The 20725-nt window shown below is 53.1% G+C and overlaps 11 protein-coding genes across 13 annotated transcripts; 6 read left to right on the top strand and 5 right to left on the bottom strand.

The window, feature by feature from the left end:
• Window positions 1-21: 21 nt before the first annotated feature.
• Window positions 22-1025, bottom strand: IUM83_09360 (Mitotic spindle assembly checkpoint protein MAD2A; the record flags this gene model as incomplete). Its single annotated transcript, XM_067933797.1, has 6 exons — window positions 22-75; window positions 159-390; window positions 459-576; window positions 645-775; window positions 843-928; window positions 1023-1025. The coding sequence occupies 6 exons, from the start codon at window positions 1023-1025 to the stop codon at window positions 22-24; spliced, it is 624 nt and encodes a 207-aa protein (XP_067786562.1).
• Window positions 1026-1204: 179 nt separating this feature from the next.
• Window positions 1205-1473, top strand: IUM83_09359 (uncharacterized protein; the record flags this gene model as incomplete). The annotated part of the gene is made up of 2 exons (XM_067933796.1): window positions 1205-1225; window positions 1285-1473. 2 exons carry the CDS (start codon window positions 1205-1207, stop codon window positions 1471-1473), a joined length of 210 nt encoding a protein of 69 aa, XP_067786696.1.
• A 324-nt stretch (window positions 1474-1797) lies between these two features.
• On the top strand, window positions 1798-5322 carry IUM83_09358 (uncharacterized protein; the record flags this gene model as incomplete). Of its 2 annotated transcripts, none has more annotated exons than XM_067933795.1 (23): window positions 1798-1910; window positions 1981-2051; window positions 2115-2143; window positions 2196-2315; window positions 2387-2410; window positions 2470-2498; window positions 2563-2722; window positions 2778-2899; window positions 2963-3176; window positions 3252-3419; window positions 3477-3522; window positions 3579-3602; window positions 3671-3724; window positions 3786-3861; window positions 3925-4070; window positions 4127-4204; window positions 4271-4304; window positions 4362-4413; window positions 4474-4537; window positions 4595-4626; window positions 4693-4770; window positions 4831-5056; window positions 5117-5322. In XM_067933795.1, 23 exons carry the CDS (start codon window positions 1798-1800, stop codon window positions 5320-5322), a joined length of 2166 nt encoding a protein of 721 aa, XP_067786571.1. The 2 variants fall into 2 exon arrangements, with proteins under 2 accessions (XP_067786571.1, XP_067786572.1); XM_067933794.1 differs by having other exon boundaries at window positions 4262-4304.
• Window positions 5323-5397: 75 nt separating this feature from the next.
• On the bottom strand, window positions 5398-6440 carry IUM83_09357 (uncharacterized protein; the record flags this gene model as incomplete). The annotated part of the gene is made up of 4 exons (XM_067933793.1): window positions 5398-5802; window positions 5880-6117; window positions 6193-6286; window positions 6365-6440. The coding sequence occupies 4 exons, from the start codon at window positions 6438-6440 to the stop codon at window positions 5398-5400; spliced, it is 813 nt and encodes a 270-aa protein (XP_067786555.1).
• A 996-nt stretch (window positions 6441-7436) lies between these two features.
• Window positions 7437-7783, bottom strand: IUM83_09356 (Coiled-coil-helix-coiled-coil-helix domain-containing protein 1; the record flags this gene model as incomplete). Its single annotated transcript, XM_067933792.1, has 2 exons — window positions 7437-7523; window positions 7601-7783. The coding sequence occupies 2 exons, from the start codon at window positions 7781-7783 to the stop codon at window positions 7437-7439; spliced, it is 270 nt and encodes an 89-aa protein (XP_067786672.1).
• A 194-nt stretch (window positions 7784-7977) lies between these two features.
• On the top strand, window positions 7978-11435 carry IUM83_09355 (putative nardilysin; the record flags this gene model as incomplete). Its single annotated transcript, XM_067933791.1, has 5 exons — window positions 7978-8619; window positions 8698-9150; window positions 9232-9525; window positions 9602-9766; window positions 9828-11435. 5 exons carry the CDS (start codon window positions 7978-7980, stop codon window positions 11433-11435), a joined length of 3162 nt encoding a protein of 1053 aa, XP_067786669.1.
• A 150-nt stretch (window positions 11436-11585) lies between these two features.
• On the bottom strand, window positions 11586-12582 carry IUM83_09354 (CGMP 3',5'-cyclic phosphodiesterase subunit delta; the record flags this gene model as incomplete). Its single annotated transcript, XM_067933790.1, has 6 exons — window positions 11586-11667; window positions 11730-11835; window positions 11916-12041; window positions 12103-12134; window positions 12201-12260; window positions 12335-12582. 6 exons carry the CDS (start codon window positions 12580-12582, stop codon window positions 11586-11588), a joined length of 654 nt encoding a protein of 217 aa, XP_067786671.1.
• A 203-nt stretch (window positions 12583-12785) lies between these two features.
• IUM83_09353 (RING finger protein 32-like) lies at window positions 12786-14712 on the top strand (the record flags this gene model as incomplete). The annotated part of the gene is made up of 12 exons (XM_067933789.1): window positions 12786-12813; window positions 12876-12919; window positions 12984-13049; window positions 13117-13323; window positions 13392-13573; window positions 13648-13762; window positions 13830-13883; window positions 13949-14004; window positions 14077-14216; window positions 14286-14341; window positions 14417-14466; window positions 14538-14712. 12 exons carry the CDS (start codon window positions 12786-12788, stop codon window positions 14710-14712), a joined length of 1173 nt encoding a protein of 390 aa, XP_067786676.1.
• A 242-nt stretch (window positions 14713-14954) lies between these two features.
• Window positions 14955-16745, top strand: IUM83_09352 (uncharacterized protein; the record flags this gene model as incomplete). The annotated part of the gene is made up of 5 exons (XM_067933788.1): window positions 14955-15110; window positions 15187-15433; window positions 15533-15780; window positions 15850-15957; window positions 16029-16745. 5 exons carry the CDS (start codon window positions 14955-14957, stop codon window positions 16743-16745), a joined length of 1476 nt encoding a protein of 491 aa, XP_067786677.1.
• A 160-nt stretch (window positions 16746-16905) lies between these two features.
• On the bottom strand, window positions 16906-17487 carry IUM83_09351 (DNL-type zinc finger protein; the record flags this gene model as incomplete). Its single annotated transcript, XM_067933787.1, has 1 exon — window positions 16906-17487. The coding sequence occupies one exon, from the start codon at window positions 17485-17487 to the stop codon at window positions 16906-16908; it is 582 nt and encodes a 193-aa protein (XP_067786673.1).
• Window positions 17488-17799: 312 nt separating this feature from the next.
• On the top strand, window positions 17800-20536 carry IUM83_09350 (uncharacterized protein; the record flags this gene model as incomplete). 2 transcript variants are annotated; one of them, XM_067933785.1, is made up of 7 exons in its annotated part: window positions 17800-18139; window positions 18218-18349; window positions 18438-19652; window positions 19713-19868; window positions 19946-20058; window positions 20131-20251; window positions 20319-20536. In XM_067933785.1, the coding sequence occupies 7 exons, from the start codon at window positions 17800-17802 to the stop codon at window positions 20534-20536; spliced, it is 2295 nt and encodes a 764-aa protein (XP_067786675.1). The 2 variants fall into 2 exon arrangements, with proteins under 2 accessions (XP_067786675.1, XP_067786674.1); XM_067933786.1 differs by having other exon boundaries at window positions 18213-19652.
• Between the last annotated feature and the right edge of the window lie 189 nt (window positions 20537-20725).

Here is a 20725-nt window from a genome sequence, read left to right as displayed (position 1 = left end):
TATCAGAACGGTACGCGGCAGTTAGATGTCAGCTTCGGGGTTCTTGTAGGCTACCATCGCGTCCACCTTGTGAACCTGCACATGGTATTCCCCGTGGGTAAATCGAATAAGGAACAAGACGTAAAGGAATACATTTGACGAAAACCGCAACTGCGCACCTTTGTAGAGAACGATCGCAGACGCACTTCTGCCGAATCCTTGATGTAGCGAGGATCCGATTCTTCCCACAACGCAGGAACTTCGGAGTTCTTGTCGGTGTACACCAGAAGATCGAAAGCGCACTGCTCTTCCAGCAAAGGCAAGAACGAGACGCTTGCCGTGATCTGCCGAATGATCGCCTGAATCTCGGACATGATCTCCTTTTTGGGCTTGGAGGCGGGTGTCGTTCCACTGCAAAACAAACAAGTGATTGGTTAAGGCCAACACAGGTCACCAACGCAATCCACTGTGCAGCGTACTCTTCTCCTGAGCCATTCTCTGCGTGGACTTCGAAGGCCCACCGCTCCAGCACCTCCTGCGTCTCAATTCCGGTGATGACGAGCACCAGCTTTTGCACTTCGCCCTTCAGAAGCCAATCTATCGCAACCACACACCGCTGTCAACATACTCCATATTGATTGACAAACAGTTCGATGCAGGCGTACTTGACAACTGGTGGAGAAACTTGGTGAAGAAGTCGTTGAGCTTGTCGTCGTCCGTGACGAGCATGTTCAAGCCATACTTCTGCACCTGCTTGAAGCTCTCCGCGGGGTAGATGCCGCGCTGGTACAAAATGCTGTCAGTCATACACAGCTTGCAGTTAGCTCAATGCTCTCAAGGATGCCAAGCGCCGACGCTCGTACGTGTTGATGCTGTACGAAAAGAATTCGGTGACGATCTCGGTCGAGCCTTTGAGCGTGATGAGGTTCTCTGAGATCTGCGCAGTAGCCTGTATCCGCGAATCGCACCCGCCATGCAAACAAAATCGTCACTACCAACGCCGTAGCGCCAAGCGGGCCAAACGCACGGGCTGCCTGTCGTACCATCTTGCTGTCTTGCACGTTGCAAAATGTGAATCATAGCGGCCATCACAACCTCTGGAACCACATACAGAACCTCTATCCGTTTATATGTTGCAGTGAGACCATCACTCCTTGGGAGAGGCAACTCGCGCTCCCATTCCGCATTCCGCGTTGAAGTGCGCACGCCTGGCAGGAGCGCAAGGATGCAGCGAGCTGGAGTCGAGGTATCCGTGCTCGAGTGCGCGTGGGGAGAGCTGCTGGGTCTGACGTCGTGCTTTAACAGCGACACGAGGAGCTCTCCGGCGTGAGCGATGATGTTGAAGTGGAGGACGAGGAGCTCGTCTTCATGTCGATCCTGTTCGATCGCAGCGAGCTGGGCGTTGCGATCTACAACGCGTTGACCACGAGTCTCAAGACGCTGCAGATCCAAATTGCTGGCCCTGGGGAGCTGGAGGAGGTCTGTTTGCTGTGACAGTTGAATGCGTCACGAGCTGATCCCCACCCTTTTACCTTCCCCGCGCTTTAGGTTATCGAGCGCCTACACACGCAATTCGAAGTGAACCACGTCTTGATATCCTCCCGCAATGCGAGTTCAAACGGGATGCTCCGAATGATCAAGAAACTGGACGAAACGCACCAGACAAAGACCGGCATTAGCGTTCGGAAGGTAAGCGTCCCGCGCGTTAATGCGCTCCTATATACTTGGCTGGACGCGTGTCAACTGACAGATTATGCTGTAGCATTCAGGTGGGCCTGAAAGGGAATACTAAAGGTTTTGGCCATTGTTAACTCAGCCTTGTCGGGCTGGCATGAAGACTTCAACTACCTAAAGGGATGCCAAGCTATTGAGCATGTTCAAGTCGGAACTGCATCTGCAGAGTTTACCAGACCTCAACCTCGGTCGTCTCGGTAAGCAATGCACGTTTACACGCATTATAATATCGGTACAAGTGGATTGAACAACTCGTGTTTACTACAGTCGAGAGGCATACACATTCCTGGGAAGCTACTTTGATTTCGAAAGCACCCAATCGATCCGAGCCACGGGAGGTAAGTAACATGGCTGCAACACTGGCATTGACGTGTAGTTTTGCTAAGGTTGTTTGGGTGTAGCCTTGTTGCTCTACTTGTCTACTGAAAAGGTAAGTGCATTTGCAGCCGGTAGCGGCGAACAACACTACTAACTGCATGCAGATCGGAAACCAACTGGACGACGTCGAATCCGTATACTTTTCAACGGTTGAACAAGTTGCACTCGGTGGATTCATGTATATCGACAAGTCCACGCTACAATCACTTCAGATATTTAATCATGTAGGTGCTCCATGCCCGTGAAAAGCGTTGGAGTCGGTGACTGAAACTCATCCATTTCTGATGTAATGTAGGAGGCTCATCCATCGCTAGTCAAGGTGCAGTACATTGCATGTGATATTGCGTATGAACGATTTTAACGCGTGTATTTATGCAGGGGTCCGGTCGAGCCAAAGAAGGATTCAGGTGCTAACGCTCTACTTCCACGCTGTATCCCCGCCAAAGGCTGCTCACTAATATTCAAATGCAGTCTATTCGGTCTCCTCAACCGCACAGTGACCAAATCTGGTGGAAGCATGCTGCGCCGTTGGATGCTAACTCCTTTGGTAAACAACACGCAAATCGACGAGCGCCTCAGTGCCGTCGCATTTTTCACTGCAGCTGAAAACGACGAACTTCGTCAGCTACTGGTAACGTATTAGACCTGGTTGAGTACTTCTCTTTGTGGTTTCTGACAAAATCCAGTTTGGGAAGCTGAAGCAGTTTAGAGATGTAGCTGGGATTTTTCAGCGCATCAAACGGCGGTGTGCTTCAGTCGGTGACTGGTGCCGATTTGCAACCTCCACCGGGAGCTTCCTGGAAGCACAGTAAGCTTGCACCAGTGTCATTTCTACGACAGGAGTACTAACGCTTATTGTTCACTACGACAGATCCCTCATTCAGAGCAACTGCGATCCGAATAGTTCGTCACCCCCCAACTTATTCTCGAGAGTGTTAAGTGAGCGTGGTGTTGTCCACGTTAGCAATCTCCTAGGAAACGTCGTTGACTTCGAAGAGAGTCAACAAGAAAGCACAATGGTGATCCGAAGTGGTGTATCGGAAGCTTTGGATGCAACGAGAGAGCGCTACGAAGACCTCGATAACGTGCGATAACGTTGTTACCTCCGAAAATAGCATTGCGACGCGTTGACAGGAATTAATACGAAAATGGTTGTGTAGGTGTTGACGGAGGTCGCGTTTCAGGTCCAAGAGGCCAACCCAGTGCTGTCGTCGATCACAGTGCAGTACATCCCTCAAGTGGGGTATGTTATTTGTTGTGATTCTCCGACCACGCTACCGGACTTCGTATTTCAATTCCAAGAAGACGACACAACTTTCTACTACAAGGTAAAGAAATACGCGCTCGTGTCGTTTTGGAACGTGCGTATGAATTCTTTTGTCTAGGACGCTTGCTGTCGCGACTTGGACGAATCAATAGGCGATATCTACGGTATCTTGCATTCGTAAGCGCAACTTACGGTTGAATCTAACTAACATACATTGAAGGTTATATTCTTGATATGCAAAGAGGTGAGATATTGTGCTGTACCATGAGAAGAAGGCGCTATTAGCTCACACCAGTCACGTAACGACTACAGGGCTCTTGGAGGAGCTGACGATGGCTTTGCTGGAGTACGAGAGCAGTATTCACGGTTCGTCTCCAATGTTTCAGTGCTTACCGAACAAACTTTCACTAAAAAATGTACTTGACAGAAATGACTGAGGTCATGTCGTATCTCGATTGTCTGATTGCATTTGCGTCCTGCGCTAAGAGCTTCAATTTTTCCAGGTACAAATGCTAAGTATATTTCCGGTCTTCCTAGTGATAAGTAATATTCACTGCTGTGAAAAGGCCTCGGATATCCGAAAGCAATACGTTGAAAGCCTCCCAAGCCCGCCACCCTCTCCAAGAATTACTTGTCGAGCACTACATTCCGAATGACATTTGTTTGGATTCGCGCGACTCCATCAAGATTGTGACGGGGCACAACGGATCAGGTAAGGACGGCCCTGCCCTGCCCTTCGACCATACCTAACAATCCTACACTGAACAGGTAAATCCGTGTATTTGAAAATGGTTGGTCTACTCCAGTACATGGCGCAGATTGGGTCCTTCGTGCCAGCGCAAAATGGTAATGCACACACATAGTTGAAAACATTCTTGATAGCTGTGTCTAACGTCAATCCAGCGGAGATAGGACTGGTTACGAAAGTCTTCACCAGAATTCAGAGGTAAACTCTTCACGATACCAGGCATACAAGAACCGACCATAACTTTCGTACTGTTAGTATGGAATCCGCGACAGTATCCCAGAGCTCCTTCACGATCGACTGCAACCAGGTGATGTGATGTAAGCGCTATGGTGGCTTTGCAACAGCTCATTTTTCTTACGTCTCTCAGCTTGCATGGATGCTTAACCACGGTGATGGTCGGTCACTATTCCTGATTGACGAATTCGGAAAAGGTTTGTAGAGGGCTTACTCATGCAGCAAATGCACAAGTTAACCATAGTGTTTTGAAGGAACTGCTGAGCTTGATGGGATTGCTCTAGTGGTACGAATCTTCCATTCGTCGAGTCCGGCCATCCCGTGATGGTACTCATTGAAACTGTGTGGTTAGAGTTCTATCATCAACTACCTAGCCACGAAAAGCTTCGCTCACGGAAGGCCACACGTTATCCTGACGACCCACTTCCTGGTACATTTACCTAGGTAACTCTTCAGTTATTGCCATTGTACTGACGGGGGCTTTGGTCAGGAAATATTTCGCAACAATCTGCTAGAGCCGTCTCTCGTTACCAGCATATTACAAGATGGGGAGCAATTGGAAGGAACACAGGGAACCGCACGTGTAGTTTGCACAGTGATGGCGTCAACAGAGTCATCGGAATCATATTCCACGTCATCAAGCGCTGAACCACTTTATGAGCTACGCCCGGGAATCTCAAGCCACAGCAATGCCTTGAAATGTGCTGCGAAATGCGGTAAGTAAAGCTCAGTTTCTGAGGGTGATTTGGCGCGCTGATACCAAAGTGCTGTTGCAGGAATACCCGAGGCTCTAGTGGAGCGAGCTCAAGCCGTATTGGACTGCACCAAGCGCGGAGTTCCGATATCGTCTCGGCAGCGGCCATCGGGACCAAGTCCTGAAGAGCAATTGTCGGCGTTTTTTACGTCAATCGACGACTGGCAAACGGTAGATGACAATGTGGTAGCCAAATTCCTGGCGATGGCTCGGATGGGAACACAATAAACGGTAGGTATGGATTACATAGGTTACGATAACTTCAATGCATGGTATCAAAGCAATTGGAAGCTTCCACTTCATTCATTCGCTGCAAGCAGCTTCAACGTCCACGCTGAGGAGATCCTCCAGCAAGCCGTCATCATCGAAGTTGTCGCGTGTATCACCAGGAAGATTATCTGGCGGTGGTAGGACACTGAGGTCATCTTCCTCGTGCTCCAGCTCCTCTGTTGTGTTAACATCTTGTGATTCTTTTTCCTTCTGGGGGTCCACCGAAGCCCACCACGGGGAAGGGGGTTCGCCACTTTCCAGCATGGCCTTCTCGTGTCCATCATCCCACGCATCGACGACTTGAGCAGGGTCAAATTCATCGAAAAGGGTCGGTGTTTTGTCGTTCAGAATGTCTCTCACGATCTCGTCGCGCAATCCCTTCATGTACGCCGAGTCTGACGTGGGTGAGGGCAGTCCGCCGTACGCGAACTCGACATCCTGAAAGACAGAACCACTACGTCAGACACCTAAACAAATAAAAAAAACACAACTAAAGTGAACTGGGCTCAACGCACAGGTACTTCCTCCGCCTGTGGTGGCTTGGTCACCGTGACGGACTTCAGTGACGCGGTCGTCCTTGCTTTCAACGGCGTCTTGGACTTCAACGGTGTCTTGTTCTGCTTCTTGGCACTGAGCTTCTTCGAGTGGCCAAGACCCTTCCCCAGTCCAGGCTTCTTGGTAGACGGGATTCCACCGGAGTTGCTGTCGGCCTGGCGGTTCTGCTGCTTGTTGGAGATGTCACCCAGCACGCGCCTGCTGCAAGGACGCAACGAAGTTGAGTGTGAGAAAAGTCGAGCTCATTAAGCAAACCCCAGCACCACCATCAACCTTTTCTTGGCGGAGCTTCCCTTTAGGCCCTTCTTGCTGCCGGACTTCGAGTCTTCATGGATGACGAACCCACGCTTCGGCGTCGCAAACTTGTCTGTTGCGGGAACAATTGGCCGAACACGTTGGTCGACTGTTGGCAGGGTCGGAGTAATGCATCAGCAGGACGCCATACCTGCGAAGTTCAACTTGCCTGCGACGCCGCCGCTGCGGACGTCCACATTCTCCTTCTGCGCGTGCAGCGCGTCCATCGATCGAGCACTCGCCTTGCCTTCTTGTTGCTCTTCTCGTTGAATTGCTGCTTTGAATTTCCGAATCGAAATAAACTTATCTACCAATCACGTTCCCATTTGAATTCTATAATGGCCAGTAATATTCAACCAACAGGTGGCTACATCGACTTCAACTCCGCATTGGCGATTGGCCAGCAAACTGCTCAAGGCTGGATCGTCGCGACGACGAACACAAGCCACAACGGAAGTCTGTGCAATCCTTCTCTATGGGCGTTCTGTCTGCTAGCTAGAACGAAGCCAGTATTCCTGGCTTCACTTTTGACAGCATCATGCGGTGTCTTTAGTGTTTTACTGCATGGAAGCAAACTGCGGCGTTACAGCACCTGGAGCATAAGCAGAGAGGTCGAAACTCTCACTAATACACACGATGCCGAATAACCATTTCTCTTACGATGTACTCCCTTTGGCTTTGGCTCGTTCTAATCAAAGACGACGTGTTTCCGATATTCTTGTACTACAGTAGCTGGTGGTCGATATGAGGCATGATACAACGCTACCTGTGAATTTCTGTCTGCACTTCGAGCATGATATCCGTTGACACACCAGCGTCTCGATGTAGTCAACGATGAACTTCGTCGGCATGGTGACGTTGATGAGAGCGTGCAAGGATAATTATGTTCGAGGTAGAAATCCGCAGGCTCCTTGAATGAAAGCAGCAAAGTCTGAAGCCCCACTGCAGCGTAACCTCACCTGCCTGGGACCCTACAGCTAGGTAGCATGTGTCCCTGTACAACCCTAGCTGATTCTCAACGCCAAGCAAGACACCGTCAACACATGCACAACGGCGCGTGACGCCGGACAGAGCGACGCCAGCGAAAGTTTATCGGTTAGATAACGCCTCCCGCAGCGGTGCTGCGGAGGGCAAGGCTGCGAGCTGCCGGCAATCCTTCTACATAACTGGCAGCAGGCACGTCGTCCCCTTCGCGCTGCGCCGCCTCCTTCCTATCCGCCTCCTTAGCGGCGCGGGTCGTGGTGGCCCTTCATCATGCGGATCACGTGGAAGTTGAGCGTGGAGCGGTGCTCGGCAGCGCGGCGCTTCCTCTGCACGGGAGCAAACACACAACCAGGTCGTCAGTACTGCACCCATCCATCTACACAGCCCCGTCGCCCATCCGCACCTTGGCCTCGAGCACGAGCATCATGTGGCGGGCCTCGCGCTTGCACTTCGTCTCGTCGAAGTCGTTGCGCTCCAGCGCGTCCAGGAAGGCGAGCGTCTCGGGCTGGCCCTCCGTTCTCTCGCGCACGGTGCGCAGCGTCATGCGCTTGATGTGCTCCACGTTGATGCCGCGGCCGAGCTTCATGGTGTCGCTCCTCTGTGTTGCGCTTTCGGTCTGTGGCTGGAGAGGGGCGTCGAAAAAGGGTCTATAAAATGGGCTTATCAACACATCCACCTCAAAATGAGCTCTTTTCTGGCACTTGATCGAAGTATAGTCACACAAATGGATCTTATAAAATGGACACTCTCGGGGATCGTCATTTGCGATTCCGAGCAGCGATGGCGGCGACGCGGGACCCCGTGGAGCGGTCCAAGTCGCCCAACGACCAGAAGAAGTACCGACTGCTGACGCTGCCCAACGCGCTGCAGGCGCTGCTCATCTCCACGGCCGAGGTGCCGCACGTGGCGGCCGCCGTGGCGCGCGAGAGCGAGAGCCAGCTGAGCCAGCAGGACGACGACGACGACCAGAGCTTCAGCGGCGACGGCAGCGACTTCAGCGGCAGCGAGGACGACGACGGCAGCAGCTTCGACGACAGCGAGGAGGAGCGCGACGGCGCGCCCAGCCGCCGCGCCGGCGCCTGCCTTACGGTGGGCGTCGGCAGCTTCGCCGAGCCCGAGGCGCTGCCGGGGCTGGCGCACTACCTGGAGCACATGCTGTTCATGGGCAGCGCCAAGTACCCGGACGAGAACGAGTTCGAGTCCTTTTTGAGCGCCCACGGGGGCTACAGCAACGGTGCCACGGACAACGAGGTCACCAGCTACACGTTCGAGGTGGGCCCGGCGCATCTGGAGCCGGCGCTGGACATGTTCGCGCACTTCTTCATCTCCCCGCTGTGCAAAGCGGAGGCCATGGAGAGGGAGCTGTCGGCCATCGAATCTGAGTTCAGTCAGGCCACGCAGAACGACAGGATCCGTTCACAGGTGAGGTGGGGAGAAGGAGGGTAGAGTAGAGGGTACTGTACTGATGATATGTGATGTTGGTTGGTTGGTTGGTTGCAGCAAGTGCTGTGCGACGTGTCGCCTGCGAGTCACCCGTACCATCGCTTCAGTTGGGGAAACAAGAAGAGTCTGCAGGAGGTGCCCGAGAAGGCGGGCGTAGATGTGCGCGAGCAGATTGTCGAGTTCTACGAGAAGTACTACTCGGCCAACATCATGAAGCTCGTCGTGTGTGGGGAGAACACGCTGGACGAAATGGAGCAGTGGGTCACAACGTCGTTCAGCGCGATCCCGAACAAGCAGGTGAAAGTGCCTTCGTTTGCGGCGGCCGGCCCCCCGTTTGGGGCCCATGGCGCAGGCTCCCCGTTCCTCTGCAAGATTGTGCCCGTCCGGGATATTCACACGCTCCACCTCGACTGGATGATCCCACCGGTTCTTGGTCAACACCACCAGAAGCCTGCAGATTACATTGCTAGTCTGCTGGGCCATGAAAGCGAGGGCTCAGTGCTGTCACATGTACGTTGTTAGACCGAACCAAACAGAAGAGGACGCATGTGCTCATTAACTTACCCTGTGAACGTCGTCCATCTATCACAGCTGAAGGAGCGGGGATGGATTTCTGCTGTTACAGCAGGGGTGACAGACACGGATGGATACGACTGTGGAACCTATGCTGCAAAGTTTGATGTGACCATGAAGCTCACACTGGAGGGAATTTCCCACTGGGAGGAAATTGCGCACGCAGTTTTTGAGTACTTGCATATGCTACGAGTAAACGGTTGTCCAGCGTGGATATTCGACGAGCTGGCAGCGCTGGCCGACATTTCGTTTCGTTTCCAGGAAGAAGACAGCGCCGTAGAGCGTTGTGAGGAGCTTGGTGAAATCATGCAGGTTCGCTCTTCCTTGTTTGCATCAATCATACTGATACTCAAATACATTTCACTAACTCAACCGATTACTGCTACAGTCGATGTTCAAGGTTGCGCCAGAAGATTTGTTGCGCTACGACCTTTTCAAGGGTAGCTTCAAGAAAGAGCTTGCGGAAGAGGTACTACGCCATTTGACCGCCGAGACGGTTTGTGTCTCAATCGTTTCACAAACATTTGCAGACACGCCAGAATTTGAGGCCCAGGTATGGAATGATATAGTTTGAATTTTGCTGGCCACAAGTCTAACTGGTGTCGGATATTCAGGTCGTCGAGGAAGAGTGGTTTGGAGTAAAATATTCGAAGGAGGATATTTCTACCGCCACGATTAAGCGCTGGAAAACGGCAGGGATCAACTCCAAGCTTCATTTGCCTCGACCGAACCAGTTTATTCCGCGAGACTTTTCTCTCGTGGACACGACAGGTGTGGATGACCTCGTCTGTGAAAAGACGTCATTTGGCAAGCTTTGGTACAAGCCGGACCGTGCGTTTGCGACACCTCGTGCCCACGTTGCGCTTTTGATACACTTGCCGAGCGTTGTGGCGAATGTGGACAATTGGGCCCATACACAGCTGTACGTTAAGCTGGTCCAAGATGCTCTAAACGAGTACGCTTATCACGCCAACGTAGCTGAGCTCATGTACTCGCTCCACGTAAAGGAGTCTGGTCTCGAACTCATTTTTGGTGGGTTTAACGACAAATTGCATCTGCTTGTCGAAGTGGTGGTTGCAGCTGTTTTCGGAACGAAGATCAACGAAGCCCGCTTCGAGGTGATGCGAGAGGAGTTGATGCGTGAATCCAAGAACGGTATTACGAAGGTGTCTCAGAAAGCAAAATACTTGCGACTGCAGCTTCTGGAACAGCGCGCTTTCCCGTTGGAGGAGTGCTTAGATTCTATGGAAGTCGCCACCGTTGAATCACTTCAGGGGTATGTTTCAAACCAGTTGTGGGCAGGGAAGGCGTGGCTGGCGAGCTTCGCGCATGGGAACATTGCCCATGCTGTGGCGATTGGAATGATTGCCAAAGTCGAAACTCAGCTGCAACGAATAGCTGCCCCACTTAACCTCCGCAATTTTCCGCGTCGTCACATCACCGCTATTCCGGAAACTCCTGTAGGATTCCTGTTGAAGGAACGCAGCGAGAACAGGTCCGAGACTAATACACAGGTGGAGCTCTACTACCAAATTGGACCGCTCACGCTACGTCATTTGGCATATGCTGACTTGCTGCACCAGTTGATGGAGGAACCGTTGTTTGACACGCTTCGCACGAAGCAAGAGTTGGGCTACGATGTTGCTTGTACTGTGCGGGTTACGAACGGCATTTTGGGATTCGGTGTGATGGTTCAGTCGTCGTTGTTCGCTGCTGAGTACATTTCTGCATGTGTGGATCGCTTTATGGTTGATTTTGAGGAAGCCATCGAAATGATGGCGGACGAGCATTTCCATGACCATGTTCAAGCACAGATCCTGCTAAAGCTTGAGCCCGATCACAACCTCCTCGAGACGACACACCACTACTGGTATGAGATTACGTCGCGACGCCTGGTATTCGACATGGACGACCAACTTGCGAAGGAGTTGGAGACGGTGACGAAGAGCGAGATGGCGCAGCTCTACCGTGAATGGATTCTTCAGAGCCCCAAGAAGTTGGCCGTGCACGTGATCGGCCGCAGTAACATGGCCGAGAAGATTGCGCACGACAAGCGCAAGAACGCAACAAAAGAGGAGTTGGCAGAGCTGCGCGCGCTTCCGCGGCCTATTCGGATCCGTGATCTGCATCAATTCAAATCCGAGTTGCCTTGCTACCCTGATCCCATCGACGAGATCAACGCAAGTGAGGCAAGAGAAGAGGGCAAGCGCCTAGAACTATAGAGCGCCGGTTGCTTCGATATGAAAGAACGGCGTCGTCTTCAGTACATGCATTTGTCTTCAGCGTGAATTGTTCAAGAGCCTAAGTTCTGTAGTGTTTCACCACCATCTGGAGAGCAGCAGACTCGCCTGCGAGTATTTGCTGCACTGCTGTCAGACATAATATATTCTGTAGACGGTCTTGGCAATTGGCAGTTGGCCGTCATAGAATGCCGTCTCGATCGTGAGTTTGCCACTGTGAGGCATAGAGCAATGAGCGATCAGCGTTGCGTACTAAAGCAAACCAATTGAACAAACCTCATTATCTCCGGGTCCAGCATGTTCTCAGGACCCGCTGATTCGATAGTCTGCTGCCAGGTGTTCGTTGATCCAGGAATCACGTAGCCGAAGTTGAAAAGCCATTCTGTCATCCAGCAAACGTAGCGGTAAGTTCCAATTGGTTTTGGTGATGTCACGTTTTTCAAACGCGACCTAAAAACGCACCTTCAATGCAGCTTCCGTCGAGAAAAACACGCTGCTCCAGTCGAAACTGCGAGATCTCTTCAGCTGAGCTGAAATTGATCTCGCGCGACACAGCTGAGCACTTCAGAATGTCCACAGGAAGACGTGCTGAAAGCACAATGAGAAGAATTAGGGCGCTGATGGATAATACACTTTCCAATCGAAGTACCTTTTTGCTCGACACGGTAGATATCCTCTCCCCTGTCACCACTTCCGTTAGTCTTGGCGGAACATACCACTAGCACGGCACTAGCACGGTGCGCTTACCATTCATCCGACTGCCACATCAGTCGCCCCGTGTCGGCGCAGCGCATATTCATGTGGTTACTGTCACCACATGAAATGAAAAATCAGCCTTCATAGTCGATCTTCTCACTGGAATGCAGGAATTACAGTCTTACATGGTAAGGCCCTTGCAGACTATCTTGGCCCACGAACTGTTGGCGACCTCAATTTTGCCAGCGCCGGCATCGTGGAGCTGCTTCCATTCACGCTCAACCTCCAGATCCAACTTGGCCTGGGCCGCTCGGGACTCGTCGTCCTTGACCGGCTTCACCTCGGCGTCCTTCAGACGCGACTTCTCGCTCAGCTTCACGTTGCTGATCTTGCACCCGAGCTCCTCGTCGTGGTCAAAGTGCTTCGGCTCCATGCGTAAACTTTCTCGGTAAAGAGGACGGAGGCGGGCGAGGACCTGGAGGAATGGCAGCGGCCGTTATGTCGAATGGGCAGCAGTGCGACCGCCCTTTGGCGGCGTTATTTGTTGGGCTGAAACGGCATTCCTAGCCCTGTGCATCGGGTTTTGCTGAGGTAACTCCTCCGATAGCTGGCGCAGGTCGCGAGTTTGCGCTGACAATGAACCGTGCTAGGCGACGAAACGAAGGTGGATCTAGAGCCCGATTTGACACAGAGGACTGAATTTGACTCGGGGTGTCCTCTTTGCAGCCAAGCTGGACAAGTCCACGATCATCAATGCGGCGGCGCTACAGGTAGAACTTCTGCTTTATTACATCTGCATGGCTTGGTAACTTCCTAACGCAAAAATGACCTTAGGATCACTTAGCACGATCCATCACCTTAGACCTGCACCTTCCCCCACGACAGCCCCGTAAACCGGTCGTAGGTTATTAAACCTACTATGCCTCGCACGGAGCTCGCTCACACCGCGGTCTGCATATGCTTGTAGGTTGACACTCGTGAAAAATTGACCACTCGGAGCGCATCAAACTCGGAGTACCGCTGTGTGTGGGTCTGTGACTCCTGCACTTTTGAGAACGACGAGCGGCCTCATTCAAGCACCTGCGGGCGTGATTCTGACCGCTGCTCCGCTTGCGGAACTCAACGCAGTCAACAACTTCGTCCTCGATTGACACTCGCCCAAAAGCGAGGCCTGGTACGTTCAAATCTGTAGCGAAGGAGTGGTTTTGCTTCTTTTTCTGAGCTTGGTTTGCCGTGATGCAGGTCACGCGTCCACCACCAAAACTGACCAGAGACGAATGGGAGCACTGTGAACAACAGGCTGAAGCACGAGGAGATACGCAACACCCATGCTCTATCTGCCGCGAACCGTTCGGCGTTAGAGAGCAAGTAATATTGAGCTGCTCACACATGTTCCATCTCGCCTGCATCACAAGTTTCGAACGGTGGGCGTTCTAGCTCTCTTGTTTGTGTTTTCGGACTCTGTAGTTGAATCTATAATTTATTCATGTCATTTTAGATTCCTGCGCACGAACCAGCGCGTATGCCCGTTGTGCCGAAAGCAAGATTACCAAAAGCGTGCTACAACAATGGCATCAGCATTTCATCGTGAGTATAGCGCCAAACGAATTCAGGTTCGTGCTTGGATGTTATTGACGCTGCTCGTCTTACTTATCTGATAACTAAAGACAATCTTCGCAGGCTGTGTTTCGTGGGTTTTCAGCAAGACGACAAGTTGCTAGCTTGTGGCAAAAGGTACCTAAAATATCGCTACATGTTTTGCCTGCGCATTCATTGCCAACCTGGAACTTGGGTCCTAGTTTTATAGTTCAGGCAAAGGAGACCCCGTTCGTCGCCGGCGATTTTTTGCAAGCAGGTACAGCATGAGCATCACCCTCACTAAACAAAATGGAAAGGCTAACATGCGTCTGTTTGTATCCTTTGCCAGAGTCGGCAAAACAGCGGATCGGTTGGTGACTGCAATGAGCAAACGCGACGACTCCATCGACGCATTGCTGGCCGAGTTCGACAAATCGCTAAGCATGAGTCGCCGAGTGTTCCAGGACCACGTCCCCGAGACCGACACTGGTATGTCAGTCTTTTGCAGTCATCGCTTTCGCTTTACTAATATTTGCCGACGCAACAACCGACGTGTAGATCCGGGTACAGGATCGTCGTTTGATGGCGACGACTGGCTGGCCATCTTCAGCAAAGTTCGTAGCCAGCACTGATCCATACAGTGTTGTTTTACTACTAAATATGTGTGTGTTGCTCGATCTCGCCTGCAGGCCAAAGCTCGAGACGAGAGCGAATGCGCCATCTGCATCAACTCGTTCAGGTAGGATACGTTCGTGGAATTTGCACCCACCCTCCGGCTCACCTTTCATCTCTCTGACCAATTCCTTGCAGTTCATCAATGACCGGCGTCTCACTTCTAAGCTGCTCACACGCCTTCCACTCGCAATGCCTGTCCGCGTTCGAGGACTTCAACATCTACGAGGTCTCGCTCTGCCCAGTGTGCCGAGCCAGCTACCGCGCGCAGACATGGCTACACGTCGCACAGATCGCCTCTCAAACTTGGTGACCATCTTCTGCAGGGTCTCTAAAGCAGCAACCAAACTCTAATACAACAACCTGGTACTTAAATTGACGCGTTACAGTACATGTCACGTTACTGTACTGTGCAGCTCCTGGCGCACTCGCCAATTGGCTTTGTATGGAAGAGGTGGGGGAGAAGAGCGGCCTCGCACTCGTCCTCCCGCGCCCTCCCTGCCCTCCCCTGGCCCCTGCGCCGCGTGTAACCCAGAGCACCAACCTTTGCCAGCCATGGACCTCGACGCCGGCGCCGACGACTTCTTCGCGGCGCTGAACAACGGCGCGGCCGAGGACGTCTTCGCAGGCTTCGGAGCCGCCGAGGCGGAGGCCAGCGCGGCCGCAGACGCAGGCGGTCGCCCCTCGCTGGACGATGAGCCGCTCGTCATGGTCCGCAGCTGCACATTGCGCTGGAAATTAGCGTAAAAATGCAGGGTTTAACGGTGTTTTTGATGGGATTCCGCAGGTGGACAAGAAGAGGAAGGCGGAGGCGGCCAAGAAAGCGGCCAAGAGGGAGGCGGCGGCCCGTGCAGCCGCCGCCAAGGCCGCTAGACAAGCTGACGAACCGGCGCTGCCCATGGAGGAGCGCATCGTGAACCTGCTGGTGCCCGAGCTCAAGGTGAACGACGTGATGCTGCTGATCCGCAAGATGAAGCAGGCGGGCAAGTCGGACGCCGACGAGTTCTCGGAGCTGGACGCCGAGCAGAAGACAGGTAATGGCCGGGATGCGGTGGTGCATATACTGGTATTGAGGCTGTGTGTACGGCGGAGTAACGATTTGGCGTGTTTTATTTGATTGTCGTGGTCTGTAGCGCCCCGGTTCCGCTGCGAGACGTGCGGCAACACAGAGCAGAACAACTTCATCACGGACTACGCGCGTGGCGACACGATCTGCAACGGCGTGGATGGAAATGGATGCGGCACGGTGGTGCAAGACCACATTGTGCACGAAGGAAGTGCGTACCGTAAGTTCGAAGGAGAAGAGGACAAGTCGCACCACGGACCTGCGCCGAACAAGCTCTTCTCGACGGGACACAACTTGCGGACGCTGATCTCGCAGGTAACCCGGAGGCTGCGGAAGAAGAGAAAAGTGCAGGTATTCATCCGTTGCTGGTTTGATGTGGTCTAGGACGGCGAGATGGCGGGCAACTTGAGACGAGCTGCCGAGTTCGTTGAGATGAACCTGAGTCAGATGGGTAAGGACGAACGAAGGACGCGTATTGGTTACAAGGACCAGGTATGTTGGCCGTGCTCGTGACTGGAAACCATTACGCTCAAAGCCTACTCACGTGGATGGCGTCGTTGTAGATGAAACAAAAAGCGTGCCGTCTTATTGACCACACGATCAGTAACTTGGATCTGCACGAAATCGTGGGCAGTCGCGCCAAGAAAATGTTCGCCGAATTCCGTGACGTCCGTGAACACGTGCACCAGTTCGATGCCATGGTGGCAGGTTGCGTGATTGCAGCCTACATGGAGACAAGCAAGGAAATGTACTCGGCACAAAATGGAATCCGTATCGGCCAAAACAAGCAGGCGGGCATTGCCAACTTGGCTTTGCTGCCTAACAAGGCCGTCGACGAGAAGAAGCTGCACCCGTTTACGTGCCCGCTGTGTGATATGAAGTTTAACGCACGTCGCGGTATGCAGTTTCACAAGTGCGCTGGTAAGCCCGACGAGGACAAGGAGAAGTCCTTGAATACCACCAATTTGGCGCCTGTGGTGCTGCCGGACCAGCTCCAACCTATCATCGAGATGAAGAACGGCAAGCAGTGGTTTAAGTGTCCCGTGTGTTCACGCGTGTACGGAAAAGAGGAGAGTTTGTCGGAGCACATGGTGCGGCACAAGAACCAGAGCAAGAAGCGTAAGCACCATATAGAAACAAGCACGATCGACTCGACGCGTCTGGCCAAGACCACGAAGCTGGCATCTGCGAACCCTTCCGTGCAGGTGAACACGCACGAGCAGGTCATGTTCCGCGGCGAGGGTCGGCGGGTGTGGCTTCAGCATCTGACTGAAGACTAGCAAACTAAGCCACCATAGCGTACGCAGTAGCTAGAACAGCACGGTGCTAGATTATAGCAAGCTGAACAAGTACGAAAGGAACCACATAACTCAAATGACAGATTGACATGAGCGCTTGTTGTGTAGTAGACAAATCCTCTATTCAGACGAGCATCGCCGTCTATTGCTCGCTCTTGTTGCTGCCGAGGATGTCGTTCTCCGTGAGCTCGAGCACGTTATCGCCCGTGACGAAGCGGACCTTCTCGCCCTTCTGCTGCAGCAGGCTCTCCACGTCCGTGCTGTCGTCTTCGAACCAGCCGAGCCGGTCGGCCACGAGGTGCAGGTTCTCGCAGCCGGGGCAGCGCACCAGCACCACGCCCTTGTAGTAGGCGTGCTTGCTGATGGTCTTGGCCGAGCGCGTCTCGCACACGCTGCACGTGTACACCATGACGAACTTGTCGCCGGGGCTCTCCACGCCCGGAGCGCCCGAGTAGTCGGCGGCGGACTCGGCGGCGGACTCGCTGCTGGACGTTGCAGGCGACGCAGGAGCGTCGTTGTCGCTGTCGTTGTCGTCGCTCTGAGTGGCGAAGCAGCGGCTGTGGCGGTGGTGACGGCACGGCGGGAACGCTGCGCTGGACGCTCGCAGCAGCGGAGATAGAGAGAAGGACGCTCTACGCAGAGCTGGAGACGGCAGCGACCTGGACGCAGCGCGCGATGACTGCAGCGCCTGCGACGCGCAACGCACTACAGCTCGACGCCACATGTTCACTCGAATGTTCGAGGATGCTTTTCAAAATGACGCTGTCAAAGTTCCAGGAGTTCAGATCTCGAACTTTTTATATTAATTCCAGGACCGCAACTCTCGAACGGTTTTCGGAGTTCCAGAATCAAGTTCCAGAATCAAGTTCCAGAAGCTAAATTCTGGAACCAAAGTTCCAGGATCCCTTTTCTCGAGCAAGAGTTCCAGGAGCATTTTCTCGAGCAAAAGTTCCAGGAACCATCTGAAACTTGGAGCTTGAAAGGGTATTCCAGATGGATACATATTCTGCAGGATACGGACGCTGGTTGATGCGCGATGCGGTGGCTGCTGCTGCTCTGGCTGTCGTGCGTGCCGGTGGCGGAGGCAACGATCTCCTCGGCGTCCATCACGCCGGCGTCTCTGGTTGCAGGTGTCACTGGGACTGTGGACGTGGCCTTCACGACGAGCGCCACCGTCCCCGTCGGCGGGACCATGGTGGTCACGTTCCCCTCCACGTTCTACGTAGCGTCCACGACGCTCACCATTACTTCCGGCATCGACGCTACCAGCACGCTAGTATCGACGCCTGCGAGTGGCGTGGCAACGATCACTATTGCCACTACGGATGCTGTCCCCGGAGCGATCGCCTTCACGCTGGATGGCATCCAGAATCCGGGTGGGGCGAGCTGTGAAAAGAGGGGCATTCAATCTGTAGCGATGACTGATGAAGGTTCCCTGTTATTGTGCAGGACAGGGCACGACATCCAGCTACTTGATCACCACTGCGAGTGCAAGCGGCGTGACTCTAGAGTCCGCCACAGTTGCTGGATCCACGTTCAGCACATGGACCTTCTCGAACCCTGCAGCAGTGACAGCGACGTCACTGGTGGCTGGCAGGACAACGACCTACACCGCCACTTTCACAACCGACGTCACGTTACGCGTTGGTAGCGTTATTGCATTGAGCTTTCCAGCACTGAGCAACAGCCAGATTGTATTCGCGGGCGCGACTCTTTCCAACCTGGTGAATATCAATGTGGCTTCGACGGTTGTTCAAGTAGCATCCCCGTACGTCAAACTCACGATTGCCGGACAAGACATTGCTGCAGGGACGACTGTTTTCATCACGTACGGCAACATTATCAATCCAGCGGCGCAGACCTCAGGCTTTTTCGGCATCGACTCGCGCCATTCGTCCGGGGCCATCTTCCAGGTCAACACGATTGTTCCTGGACTTACCTACACGAGCACAACGCTGCCATCCGCATCGCTGACACCAGTATCCTATTTCGCCGGAATTCCAACGAACTACTACGTAGTGTTTGCCAACTCGGCCTACATACCCCCAGGAAGTCGAGTCGAGGTGACATTTCCCTCTCGGTTCGACATCAGCAGCGTGACTCTTAGTCACATCATTAACTTGCCCACGATCAACACCGGATTCACAGCGCTGAGCTCGACCAAGATACGCGTGACAATCGGCAACACTGCAGTCGCCCCAGGAACTAGCCGTGGTTTCACACTTGAGACCATCGTGAACCCCGGATCTTCCTGCGATCAGTTCATCGTAGAATACTGCACCACCACTTGGGAGTCTTACACAGTGACGATCGCCGATAGCGGCGGGAACTTGTTTGAGCAGCTGACAACAGTAGCGGGTACTCCAATTGTTAAGATGCCGCTTACGTACGGCCGTGTGCGTCCATTGCTCAAGACGCCCAACACACTTACTACAGCTACAGTGACGCTGGACACCGTCGCCACCATTCCTGTCGGGGGCTTTATCGAAGCCGTTCTCCCTGCAGGTTACAGTATTGGCGCTGCTCCGATCACAATCAGCGCGCTGATTGGCATTCCGAGTGCTAGTACATTGAGCTCCTCGACAACAAGTTCAGTGTCCATCGTCATTGCAGGTGGAAGTATCGTCTCAGCCACTGGTCTCTCCTTCACGTTTGATCAGGTGACTACACCTCCCAACTCGGCTACTGGAAACTTCATCGTACACACGAAAGATGCCGGGGGGAACACAATCGAGGAAAGCACCACAATCGGCGGCGAAGGTTGCACGTACATCAATGACTGCAGTGGCCATGGAACCTGTACGTTGCTATCCAAGGTCTGCATTTGTGATACTGGGTGGGGAGCACCGACTGATATCGCTGACTACAAGTCACCAGACTGCACTACACGTAGGTACCTAGTTTGGTTGTGTTATGTTACGATGAGCTCACCAATATTGTTGTATGCAGGTGTGTGTCCGTCGGACTATGCTTGGAGTTCCATTCCAACGGACGCTACTACTGCGCATGACATCTTGGTGGAGTGCTCTGGCATGGGAGTGTGTGACCGCAGTTCTGGAATGTGCTCATGCTTCCCTGGGTTTGAGGGTGCCGCATGCCAAAGAAGTAAGGATCAGCCCACCAAATCTTGGGTATGCTTGTTGTTGTTCACAAATACTGTTGATATCGTGAAATTTATGCAGTGGGGTGCCCCAACGACTGCTCCGATCGAGGAACTTGCTTGAGTATGAGCGAAATGGCTGCGGCAAAGAATGCATTGCCCATTTCTCCGCCAACGACTTATGGTGGTGGGCAGGTACGTCCATGAACAAAGTTTTGGCAGGATGATTCAGCAAATTGGCTAACATTTGTCGCCTGTCGCCCGCAGTTTTCCAGCACATGGGACGCCGACAGGGTTTTTGGATGCGTGTGCGACTCGGGCTGGGCTGTTGGCACGGCCAGTGGCGAGCTGCAAGCCACAGAGTATTTTAGCGCAGACTGCTCGAAACGTACGTCCAAATACTTGCGCAGTGCACTTATCTGGTGCTCAGATCTGCCTACGTTCAACTTCAACAGGACACTGCCCCACTGGAAACGACCCCGGCACGACTGTAGACGAAACCAACTGCACGGGCAAGATAGTCCCTGGAGGCACCGTCGTAGGCGCCGCAGGGAATTTATGCCTTATCGAGTGCTCCAACCGCGGCTTGTGCGACTACAGAACGGGAATGTGCTCGTGTTTTCAAGGATACACGGGATATGCTTGCCAGACACCCGACAGTCTCGCCAAATAGGCAAGTCAACACCGCCGAAGCAGTTAGACATCAGGGAACGATTAGGAGGAAATACCCGAGCAGTTCGCATTACCGAGGGTCATTGCTGTCCAGCTTGCTGTAAAGTTTAAATATAACTGGCTGCTCGCTCCGTTCTAAGCAATCGCGGTGCTGACCGATAGTCAAAATGTCGGTCTAGCGTAGCGTAAA

Source organism: Phytophthora cinnamomi, assembly GCF_018691715.1.
Source record: "Phytophthora cinnamomi strain GKB4 chromosome Unknown Contig67, whole genome shotgun sequence".
Classification (NCBI taxonomy): Eukaryota; Oomycota; class Peronosporomycetes; order Peronosporales; family Peronosporaceae; genus Phytophthora; species Phytophthora cinnamomi.
The sequence above is the reverse complement of the archived record's forward strand: the minus strand, read 5'-3'. Positions and strand labels throughout refer to the sequence as shown.